The following is a 12,742-nucleotide window of genomic DNA, read 5'->3' as shown; positions in this document are numbered from 1 at the left end:
TGCCATCAACAACAACTACAAGAAAGAAAATATCCCAAGAAAACCAACGAGAAAGAATCAAGACATAATGACACCAACAAGTCACAAGACTCATTTGTTTCTTATGCAACATCTTTCACACATCTGCATATAGAATCAACCAAAAAGAATGCACAGCATGGCCCTGGTATGTAAACTAAACCAAAAATGCACGGCATATCCTACCTGAAGGTAAGGAAGGTCTAGGGGGTAAGATATACGTAGATTTACCTCTGTCTCACAAGACACAGAAAGAGGTTGTTTCCTAGAAAACATCGACACACATAGAAGAAAAGAAACATATCTAGAAAGCACAACAATAGGCCACATATAAGCAACCAAGCTATATAAGCATAATGATATGCCCATAGTCAATCAATCTGGCCTAGCAAATGGTATAATTTTTGCCATCTTTAATAAGGCTACTCATGTTGAGTCGAGGGTATAAATGAAGAGAGAACAAAATCGAAGAAGACAAATCTTGATATTAATACCATCTTGGAGGTACCTGTTTGTTAGCAGTTTAATAAGTTTAATGGGACTCACAACTTATTCATTCAGTTATACATGACTATTTGGTAGTGGCTTAATGATATAGAAAATAGCTTATTCAGTAAGCTTCTAGGGGAGTTTATGTAAAAAGCCAAGTTTTTTCCAAATCTGTCTCTTCCCAATTAAAAAATGTGCTCGTTCCATCTATGAAGAAGTCCTCCCAAACAAAAAATTTCCCCATCTATACACACATTAATACACCAATCAGTTGTATCAATTGTGTCCATACAGGACTTAATGAAAAACCAACTAAACAGCCCACGGAACAATTTACCAATCTATGTTACAAACATCATGGATCTTGTAATAGGATTGCAAGTACCCATTATTAAAATTAAAAAATACAAGGCAAATAAATAAGAAATTAAGGAGCTGTTTGACAGTTGCTGAATGGTTTGGTGCAAGATGATTAAGTGGTTAAAATGATCAAACTCTTATGACATAGTTCAAATGAAATACGGTTGTCTGGTAATTATTCATAATGACATTAGGGTGCTTAATGGTTTAGGGAAGCTCAAAATACAAAATCATTCGAAGGGTTTTAGAACCATTTAATAGACATGATTTGTTTTGCCACACAAGATTCACCTCTTCACGATTCAGAGGCGACCTTTTAGTGGAACTATTAAGAGGTAATGAATCAGGCCCTATTTAACTCATCTATGGTTGTATGCTATTTCTTGAGTGATGATATCAGAAAATATGAACGAATACAAAGTGGAAACCAATTAGTTCTCATTTGCAGAAACTTTAATCGGATGCAGAATGAAAATAAAATAAAACTACAACACTTTCATGTAAAACAAAGGGTACCGTTTACCACCATTGATGAACAAGAACTCCACGTTGTCTCAAAGTTTTAAACAGATCTAAGCATTGCCCGTAGGTCTTCTGATACTTGGGACTCCTCACACCCGGGCAACATTTCTGCCACCGATTATAATGGCATTCAAGAAAAACCTCATCGATCAAACAAATTGCACCTGTTTCAATCAGTTTCGGGATCAAATCAAATTCAGTCCCTTCAACATCCATCTTCATCACCACAAAATCTTTCTCAGTTACAGTGGTTTTCAACCAATTAGCAAAATCAAACCCTTGAATCACATCAACAGAACCAACAATCCCACCACCTGATTTCACTGGTTGAATTCGACCCATCCCTCTTCCTTTCTCAACGTTTTCATCACCCGGGGTTTGATTAATCTCGAAGACCAAGCTCTCGTTCTTTACCCAGGCAGCATAAGGTAAAAGGGTAACACCTTTCTTGGACTTGTATTGATCATGGAAATGGGTATCAGCTTCAATGGCGTATATATCAAAGGTTTTGTTTTGTTTCGGATACTGTTTCTTGAACCAGCTAACTATACTCGAGCCATAGCTACGAGCACCAACGTCTACATACACATACCTCCGCTTGAAATTGATATCCACCATGGAAGGCAAATACTTCACATTCTCAATGTTTCTCTTCAATGTAATCCATGGCTTCAATGGCTCTGATTCAATCAGAGGCTCAGCTTTCTGTAACAAATCACGTTTATACCCAGGAACAGAGCAGCGATTGCTCGGACTACTACCAATTTTTTCCCTAATTTTGATGTCAAATAGTTTCTTCATGACGATTTCATGAATTTGAGGCATATCAGAATCAAATCCATCCAGATTACGGGAACGTATGAACTTACAACAATTGAATAAACGAATGAAAGAATTGAAACTATATGTATCTTTGGAAGCAGTGTGAACGACGACATACCCTTCGGGTTTAACCGTCCGTCCAACCTCCGCCGCGAACTCTTCCGCCTTCTCCGATCTATCCAACACTCCGTTGCCCAAAAATATAAAATCAAATGTGTGGTCCATAAAAGGCTGCCGATGCCCTAACCCATTAATCACCAAAGGTTTTGACGCTTTTTTGTAAATTCCAACCGACTCATCGACGCCGATCTCTCTCAGAGCATACACGTCTTCGCCGACGGGGGTTTCGACGCAAAGGGACTTTGATTTCGTCGAAAGAAACCCATCGACGATCAGATCCTGAAATACGGTGATATAAAACATCACGCGTTTATGGAACTCCGGCGTGGCGGCGGCGGCAAGGTCGAGGGTAACGGACGAAGAAGAGCCAAGGTTTCCTCCGGCGGCGGTGACAAGGTTTTGATTTTCAGGCGAAGTGGAGGAAAAGAAGCAGAAATCATCGCCGGCGCTGCACGATTCGCCTCTGATTGTAATCACGTAAGTAAATCGAACACCGACGACGAGAAGGGAAAACAAAAGAAATCGAACCACAACATTTCGAAGGAAGCTGGGCTTACCCGTGGCCAACTCCATCACAGTGAATGAATCGAATTAAATTAGATTAGAGTGAATCAGGAATACTACCTGGAACAGAAACGGGCAGATGTATGGTTAGCTCCGACGAGGGTTGAGTGAGGGTTATTGGAGGAGAGAAGCAAATAGAGAACGAATCGAATGATGAAATGGGGATAGAAATAGTTCATTGCATGTGGGTTTTTGAAGGAGGGATTCATGGGGAGTTGTTCTTCATCACAAAGAAATTCTGATATCGATTTTATCTGCAGATTTTGGAGTTAGAAATTGATGATGATGGAGATGGAGATGGAGATGGAGATGAAGAAGAGGAAGAAAAAGATGGGTTTTGGAGAGAGAGAGAGAGGAGGTGTCAACGCGTATTTATCATCACACCGAGTATTATTTTGGATCATTTGAAATTGATCGATCATCACACAAAAAAAAAAAAAAAAAATTTACGACATATTTACCTTTTAACGGTTGGTATTTGAATTTCTTATATGATTTTGTATTTTTGGTTTTTATTAAGCATTTTAATTTTATTTTATACAATTATTAAATAATTATATTTTATTTTGAACTATATCAGAGTCTCTTAATCATTTTAATCATTTAATCATCTTGTACAAATCATTCAACAACTATAAAACAATTATTTAATATTTTTAAGGAAAAAACATTTAAAATGTAACCTTAATTATTTTTCTTTAATATAATAAATGTTCATTTATATGTAAATAGGTCTTTATCTTGAGTGTAGTCTCTTGATGGTAATGTGACATTTCCATAAGTAATTACTCGTGTACATACAGTAAGGGATGTTTGGTTCGTAAAATGATTTCTAAATAAATGAAATCTACCGATGGAATTGGAATTTGGAAGAAATTAGAATGAAATGTTATAAGGTTTGACCAAATGTTTGATTGACAAAAACGGAATGTAATCTATCCAATGAATTGGAATCTGCTTGTTTGGTTTACAACAGAATCGGAATGAAATGATGAAAAAAAGACAAAAATACCCTTTCTTTGATATTTTTTTAATCACAAATAATAATAAAATTAGCATTTAATGAGCAAATTGTTTGACCTTCAGATTTTGGTGACCTCTTTTTGGCTGCCATCTTGAAACAGAAATCGGAAACAGTAACAAAAACCAGAAACAGGAATCGTACAGAAATAGAAAACAGTAAGCTGAAATCGTATGTAAAAGTCAAAATTGGAAGCAAAAATCATATGCAGAAATCGAAATTTGAAGAAGAAATTGTATGTAGAAATTGAAATTGGAAGAAGAAATCGTATGCAAAAATTGAAATCAGAAACATAAATCAGAAGCAGAAAACATAAGTAGAAATCGTATTTGCAGTCTTCGATCGATGATGAAGATGAAACAAGTCGTTCAAGATTAGAGAAACCATGTTCGATATTGGAAGCAGTAGATGAGAATGGAAAAGGTGCGCCTAAGGTTATTAAGTTGTAGTGAGGGTTTTTTGTTATTTATAACATTTTGGATTAAATGAATTTCAATTTCATCTTTTTTATGAAGGAATGGTGAAATCCTTAAATGAGGGAATGTTTGGAATTCAATTTCATTACATGGTTAATCAAACATTGGAATGGAATTTAGTCAACGAAATTGACCATTCCAATTCCATCAGATTCCAGCGAACCAAACGCCCCCTAAGTTTTTTAAGTCATGGCATCGTTAGAGCATTTTTAATATATTCTCTAACATTTTCAAGAGAATTATAATTCAAAAATTTTAAAAAAGTTACCGTCAACTCAAACATATTCTTTATTTTAGAACTTACAGCATTAATTATATTATTAAAATAGTTCATACATTTAATCGAATATTATTTCTCTCGTAAACATTTAACATAAAGGTTGGAATATAATAATTTTTTTGTTTATATCTTAATGTAATCATTTTTTGAGAGTTTTCCGAATTTAGAGAATTTTACACTCTCTCACATGTTTTTCTCCATTTTCGATAATTTGTTTGAGCAAAATTTTATGCAAAATCTCCATTTTCTTAATTTGGAAGAATCTGTCTGAGATGCTCTTAGACTGTAAAAGCTATAGATAAATTTCTTATTATCATGGTAGATTAGTTGATTTAATATTATCCTTCTCTAGATACAGTCAGTGGCTTGGCATTTCTCCTTACTGTCTTCCTTCATTTTTTTTACAAAAATATTAGAATCCAAAATTTAAAAGATGAAAAGGTGGATATTCAGTAAACACAGGAGTCTAACTCGTGACATCTCGAAGGTCAAGCACTAATCCGACGATTTAGAACATATTAGCGCATCCTTCAAAACTTAGTGGGTGCACTTTAAGATCCCCATTTTTTCATTGTCAAGTTATCAGTAGGTCCATCCAAGCACGTTATCAAGATCTACAATATAACTTGATAACTTGACAATGTAGATCAGTTGCCTGTAAAAAATAAGTATGAAAATGAACAAATTTTGTTGCATTTTGACCTATTAAAAAGACAAGTTGCATTAAAATGAAATGTAACTTGTTTTGCTTCCTATTTTAAGAAACATATTTTTAAAAACTTCATTGCAAAGTATGTACTTATTGATGTAATTAAGAAAATGCATTATGTCTTTGATGCAATTTAGAGATCATACAATAATTTCTAAGCAAATAAAGAGATATATTATAACTTCTTAAACAAAAAATTGTGACAAAAAAACTATTGAACTACCTTGTATGAGATATTTGTCGTAGGGTCAGGTTCAGATGAGAAAGGTAAAAAAATGAAAAACTGAGCAACACTTTGGTAACCACTTATTTGGAGGGTATGGACATGTGCATATAAGTAATTTATAAGCAATTGTAAGGTATGCACATATACATAACATATACACGTGAATACAAACCAAAAAGCAACTTCAATTATTTGCATGTACATGTACATAGCATCCAAATGAATAGTTATCAGGGTGTTACTCATTTTTTTATTTTTTTAGGGATTTTCCCTTGAATCTACCTCTCTTGTTGTAACACTAAAATAGAGCTTTAAATTAGGTTTTACAAAATAGAAATCAAAACAAAATCATTTTGATGTAATTTTCTTTTTTAATATACAACAAATAAATAAATTTGAATGTTATTGAGTCTCTAAAAAACATAAAGAAGAATGGTAACATTCTTTTTGTAATGGGCACCAAAAAGACTTTGGTAGTGCACATCTTTTTAGAGATTAATCGGTCTGAATCAACAAAGACGATAACATGCCATATTACGTAGAAGATGGTCGGCAGGCTCGTCTAATTCACACTATCGAACTCCTAATCTAGTTCACACTATTGAACTCTTAATCGTTACGACATCAGAGAATGACGAGTACCTTAAATGCAACGATCTTCACATAACAAGAAGTTTCAAGAATCTCTACAATAATGAAGGTGTATTTGTACTGTAATAAGTTATTCAATCGTGTATGGATAAAGTATTATAGTCTTTAAAAAAAGAAATAACGGCAAATTACATCAAAGGTAACATATTTCATTCAATTTCCTGGTTTTGGAGAGCATGCTCGGACATGGGAGCCATCAGTGCAACGAAAATTAACATAATCATCCAAGAATCTATACAAAACGGAATAGGAAAGGTGTTTTTAAAAATGTATGTTAACGAGCAACAACCTTTGATATTGCTTATGAATCCAAGCAACCATCTTCAGAACATTGCTTCCATGGTATCTCGTGAATGAATCGAATCACATTCTTTGTCACAAGAAAACACATAAGTTGTCTTCTTCCTTTGAGGTATTAGGCTTAAAGGTTGGAAGAGAACGAGCGTGTATGTGAGAGAGAAGGAGGCTAAAGATTTTCTCAAAACTAGAATTTTCAGTTGTGCCAAAAACCATCTTTTAAGCTTTTGATCATATATTGTAAAAACCGATCTTTATGGAGTTTTGTAATGGCACTATATATATAGTATATTAAAAGGTGATAATAATAGAAATAATCAAAGGCATTTACAGCCATACCAAACAATATAATTGTGCAATTAAATCCATATCAATCAGTATAATTTTGGCTTGTAATTGATCCTACGCTCTAGGCATATCTATTGGAATATCATTGATATAATAGAGGTATTTTGATATGGGAAGGAATTTCTGACGGAGAATCAGTTAGTTTAACATCTCTCTGCAAACTAGCATTCTTGGATGCACAAGTTTGGTAGATAGAAACTCATGACGATGTTTGTGCAGTGGCTTTGTTAGCAAATCAATCCGTTGATCCTTCATAGGAATGTAACATACTTTATGGCTGTCACGGGTACCTTCTCACGAACATAGGGATAATCAAGCTCGATATGCTTGGTACGAGCATGAAAAATAGGATTTAAGGCCATGTAACTGGTGCTATGTTAGTGCAACAAAACAAGATATTGAATAAATAATGTACATGACCCAAGTCCTTTATGTCAAAACCATGATCCAGACAATCTATGAAGTATTGAAGAAGATGCTCATCACTTCCTGTCACCACAATATCATCAACATAAAGCAAGAAATAAATGGTGTCTAAACCATTACGACAGATGAACAAAGATGGATCAACGATGCTCTGAATAAAATCGAAAGACAACAAGAATGAACTCATACGGGGAAACCAAACACGTGGTGCTTGTTTTAACCCATAAAGTTCCTTGTCTGAGTTTGCATATGTGAGTTGGTTTTAATGAATCCACAGATCCAGGTGGTTGGACCATATACACATCCTCATTAAGAATCCCATGAAGGAAGGCATTCTTTAAATCCAATTGACATATACTAGAGAAATTTCAATCATACAGAAACTCAAGATATGTTGAACTATATCTTGAGTTTAATAATGTAATTCTATTAAGTTATAAAAAATATATTTATATTTAAAAGTTTAATTATTTGGCCTCCTAATTCAGTTAGATACAGTGCATGTCACGTATTGGGAATTATCATGTTGGCAATAACTATAAATCATTATAAACGAATAACGACATCTAGCAATACATTATCATTTTCCAAATGATAAAGTTTGTTATTCAACTTATCAACAAACTTGTGATCATTATTAGTGTCATTGATGTCCAGATTGTACATGATGCATGGTTGTGACATCCCCGTTATGTCATATCCCTAATTTCTTGATTCCCAAATGGACCGATAAAACAAATATCAATATCCCCATATCAATCATCTGAGCATTGATGTGTTCTCTCAGTATCATTCCGTCAAACGACCAAGAGACATTACTTCCTTCATACAAGAGGAACAAATCATATATCAATACATGTTAGCATTACCATGTGATACATGAAATACCCAACTACCATTCTATCCTCCAGTATTGGAATGATTACAAACAGTGTTACAGTATGTCATTTACACACAACAAACTCCATGTTTTCAACTCAAATGATTGTATGCACAATGGGCAAACAATTATGATACTCATATGACATCCAATGCAATATACTCATAGCAAGTCACATCCGATATACAAGATTGATATCTTGTATCTACTTGTGTATTCCATTTCTCCATATGAATCTATACATATACTAGTAATTATTGTATTAGAGCAACCTAATCCAAAATAATAGTTTCTACTTCCCAAAATGAATGCTCATGATGAAATAGCACATAATTTTAGAAATATGTAATTATTACATTTTTTAATTAACTAAATAACAACTTTACCCTTAATAATAAATAATCTTTTTTTTATCTCATAATTGTTGGATCTAAAATGTTATATTCAAGTCCCATGCCTAATTTGTTTTAATATGCTTTGTATTGTTAGTTTTGTTCCTTGTAATAGGTTGCTATAAATAGGAGGTAGTATGGACTTTTAAACTATTGTTTTTGGAATATTTTTTTCTTAAAGTAAAATTAATATTAATTAATTAATTAATATTATAGGGCGTGAGGAAGAAGCAATTTGACTTTGAGCACCAATTAAGGATAAAAGGATAAAAAGCTAAATGTGTCTTTCCAAGATTCTTCCAAGAAAGGAATAGTTTCTTCTTTACATTTCTAGCTATACCCCACATGTTCATCTTCTAATCCAATCATCCAAATTTAAGAATCTAAAATTCACATAGTTGGATTAGGTGCTGTTTACCTAAATATTTATTCGATAAATGTTTATTGTTAGGAGTTAATATTATAATTTATTTTATTAAGTATAATTATAGTAGATCAAAACATATCTCATGCAATAATTTACCTAGTAAACATTTATTTGGGTAAGAGTCGTCACCCTCACTTACCGAGTAAGACTCTCCATCCTTATCATCGTTCTTATCGGGTAAGATTTTTGGTACTTGTCATGTTCATCTGGTGAGGAAAATTAGCCGATAAGTACTTAACGGGTAAGCGTTTAGTAAACGGCCATTTAATTCAACATTCCAAATATAAGAATCTACAATTCACATATTTGACTTGATTCAAAATTTTAAATGGTTAAGACACAAAAACTTTGACTAAAAATATATAATAAAAATTAAATGGAAGGAGATTATTAGACTGGTAACGTTGATACTTAACGATATTATATTAACTTCGGAGTTATGATGATATTTAGTACATTAATGTCAGTATGATCGCATCCGATTAACGATATTACCTTTATAATTCATTTCGTGCTATTATTTGGCTTTGTCAAACAATAACATATCAACTCTTAAATTTGAGTTCTTAACGATGAACAACGACAGAAGACAAAATCCCTTACTGTAACTGTTTGAACTTATTTTTATTTTTTTAGTTGCATCTTGTGATTATAACACAATTTTATTTTATTGTATTTTATGACGTAAACGAAAAGATTATATATAGTTCCGTTACTAAATGACAAGGTTCCTCAGAAAATATAATTACAAGTATGGTCATTTACAAATTGGACCTTTGATCACCTTTAATCTCAAACTCACTCATGAATTATGCTTGATACGAGGATTTATCTAATGCATCTTAGTGTATCTCATCCTAATATGCATTTAAGAATGAAGATCCTTTCTTACGCTTCTCATCACCTAAACTCTCATTCTCACCCAAATCCAATCTCTCTCTCTCTCCCTCACTCACACACACACACACACACACACACACACATATATATATATATATATATATATATAGATAGATAGATAGATAATATCATTAAAATAAGATACTAACATTAAAATCTAAAATATTTTTATCAACCTTACCTAATATCATGAATAAGTCTAGTTAATTGTTTTATCATGATGATATTTACATGTGAATATATCATCATGATTGATAATTTGAAAATCGGATTAAAAAATGTCATAAATATAATTTAAGGTAACATTTACTTTTATGAGAATTTCCATATTAATAAAAATTAAGATAAATTACGGGTTTTTAAGATTCGGCCCGTCAATAAAACGCTTTTTGTACTGTTTATAAAAAATATAATAAAAAATTAATAAAATTACATTTATTATTGATTTATACATAATAATCTAATAGTTTTATTATTACAAAATTAAAAAAGAAAAAGAAATAATACATATATATATTTATAATAAGGACGTGTTTGAGATTGCTTATAAAAATAACTTATTGACTTATTTCGGTATGACACCAGCAATAAACGTTTTTGAGTGTTCGGATAAACAACTTATACCGGTGCTAAACCGGTAATAAAAAGTTTTTGAAAAAGTTAAACCCTTCTAATTTATAATAAATTAATAAATGATTTTATAAAAAAAATAAGTTATTTCAAATAAGCAATTTCAAACACCTTTTAAAACGAAAACGAAAAGGAAATATTTTGAATTTGGATCTTTTGAAGTAGAGTGAGGTGTCCATGTGGAGTTACCATTCGGAACTGAAGTCGTATTTTATTTTTAGAAAAATTAAATGAGCATTCAAAAAACGACCTTCTCCTACGCCTGTGAAAGGGGATCACGAGTAATGGTTTATTTTCCATTATTTTTTTAATAAAAAATATTTAATAAAATAAAAACGTGGTATTTATATTTTTGTAGATACGTTATGTAATCTGTAAGTTTTTGTTAAATTCATTTATGTGAAGGAATCTTCTGAAACTATATAATATTATGAATTAATTACGTCGGAATATAATATTTATATTTTGAAAATCTACTTTCACGCAACGAATCCAAGTTTTATATAATTAACAGAATATGAATAAAATTGAATTTAACGAAAAAAATATTTTAATTTTGTGAAAAAAGAGTATTTAATTTAATAAGCAAAATGCATAAAATAACAATCTACTTTCATAAATTTTTTTATTATAACATTGTACTTTTAATTTTTCTTATTACAGTAATGTACTTTCAAACTATTTTTTATTAGGACATTGTACTTTAAGGGTGCGTTTGGTATGTAGACTACATGGGACGGGACGGGACAAAAAAAATAGTCCATGTTTAACATGCCATGGACAAAAATTACATGAGACAAGATGAGACTATTTTAAAATCTGATGGGACAAAAGTGGATGATTTTTGTTCCACCAAAAAAGGTGGAACAACATGGGACTAAATGCAAATTTACTATCTTACCCTTAAAATCCAATAAAAAAACTAAACCCTCCTTATCATCGTCTCTTTCACACCCACATTTCCACGACCAGAGCTCTTCCACATTGCCTCCTTCCACACCGCCTCCTTCCACCGCCTCCTTCCATATCGGTATGATTTCTCTTTTGGCATCGATTTCTTTTTGCTGCGTCGATTTCATTATTGCGATTCTTTGCTGCGTCGATTTCTGATTTATTTTTTACTGTAAACCCTAACAAAATCGATTCCACATCGTTCTTTTCTTGGATTCTTGACTGTAAACCCTAACAAAATCCTCTTACTAAGTCGTTTGAGTACCATTAAAAACCMACATGCATGTTCAAATTTCTGCGTAAAAAAGGAATTGATGGAGATGCCATAGTTGATTTTACCATAGTTGAGGAATTGGTCGTTTGAATACCATTAGAATCTAGGTAACTATCATCTTGTAGAATGGAAATGCCATAGTTGATTTTATTGCCTCAAGAGTTAGTTCAAGATTGTGGGTAGAACATGTGTGATAGGAAACTGTCACCTGTATGTTTGCAATTTCATAAGTTTATTATCATGGCATTCCATATTTTAGTTGATTTGTTGTCATTTTACAATCATTATATGATACAAAATAACATTGAACAACATTTAAGGGTAATATGGTCATTTGAACAGTTTTGTCCTGTCCTGTCCTAGTTGTACCAAACATGGGACAGACAATTAGTCCTGTCCCGTCCAGTCTCGTCCCGTCCCGTCCCGTCCAGTCTGCGTAACAAACACTACCTAAAAAATTTACTCATTATAGGATTGGGTAACCTTTTAATTTAAATTTACCCATTATACTAGGTTTCCATGCCACCTTATTGTCCACGTAGGCTGTCCACATGTACTATAGTGATGTGACTTTCTTATTACATCATTTTCAAAATTATTTTATCATAGCATTTACTAGTTCTTATTAAACACTGTATTTTTAATTTTAATATTTAGATATTTTACATGTTATTTAATAAATGTAATAAATGAATTAAAAAAATTCTAAATTGTTCATTAATATATCAATATCAATAAAACTAGTAGAACACAACTTATCTCGCTAACATTTTTAAAAAAATATGTGTTTTTTGAAAAAATGAAAATAAGAATTGTTCTTTTTTTACCAAAAAATATTATCTTTCAAAGAATATATTATATTTGTTCAAAAACTTTTTATTTGACGTATAAATATATTAAATTAATTAGACTTTTTTGAAATATTTATTAATATAACAATATTAAAAAATTATAGATAA

General features: G+C 31.9%; 1 protein-coding gene across 1 annotated transcript; it reads right to left on the bottom strand.

Annotated features, from left to right (window-relative positions):
* Positions 1-1,236: 1,236 nt before the first annotated feature.
* LOC112513718 lies at positions 1,237-3,187 on the bottom strand. The gene has a single exon (XM_025120073.1). It carries the CDS (start codon positions 2,902-2,904, stop codon positions 1,387-1,389), a length of 1,518 nt encoding a protein of 505 aa, XP_024975841.1. The 5' UTR covers positions 2,905-3,187; the 3' UTR covers positions 1,237-1,386.
* Between the last annotated feature and the right edge of the window lie 9,555 nt (positions 3,188-12,742).

The sequence above is a fragment of the Cynara cardunculus genome (genome assembly GCF_001531365.2).
Source record: "Cynara cardunculus var. scolymus isolate 2C chromosome LG 5, CcrdV1, whole genome shotgun sequence".
In the NCBI taxonomy this organism is placed as follows: Eukaryota; Viridiplantae; Streptophyta; class Magnoliopsida; order Asterales; family Asteraceae; genus Cynara; species Cynara cardunculus.
The sequence above is the reverse complement of the archived record's forward strand: the minus strand, read 5'-3'. Positions and strand labels throughout refer to the sequence as shown.

Bases quoted from the DNA above. Each gene is read 5' to 3' on its own strand.
- LOC112513718 (XM_025120073.1), bottom strand. From the start codon at position 2,904: ATGGAGTTGGCCACGGGTAAGCCCAGCTTCCTTCGAAATGTTGTGGTT.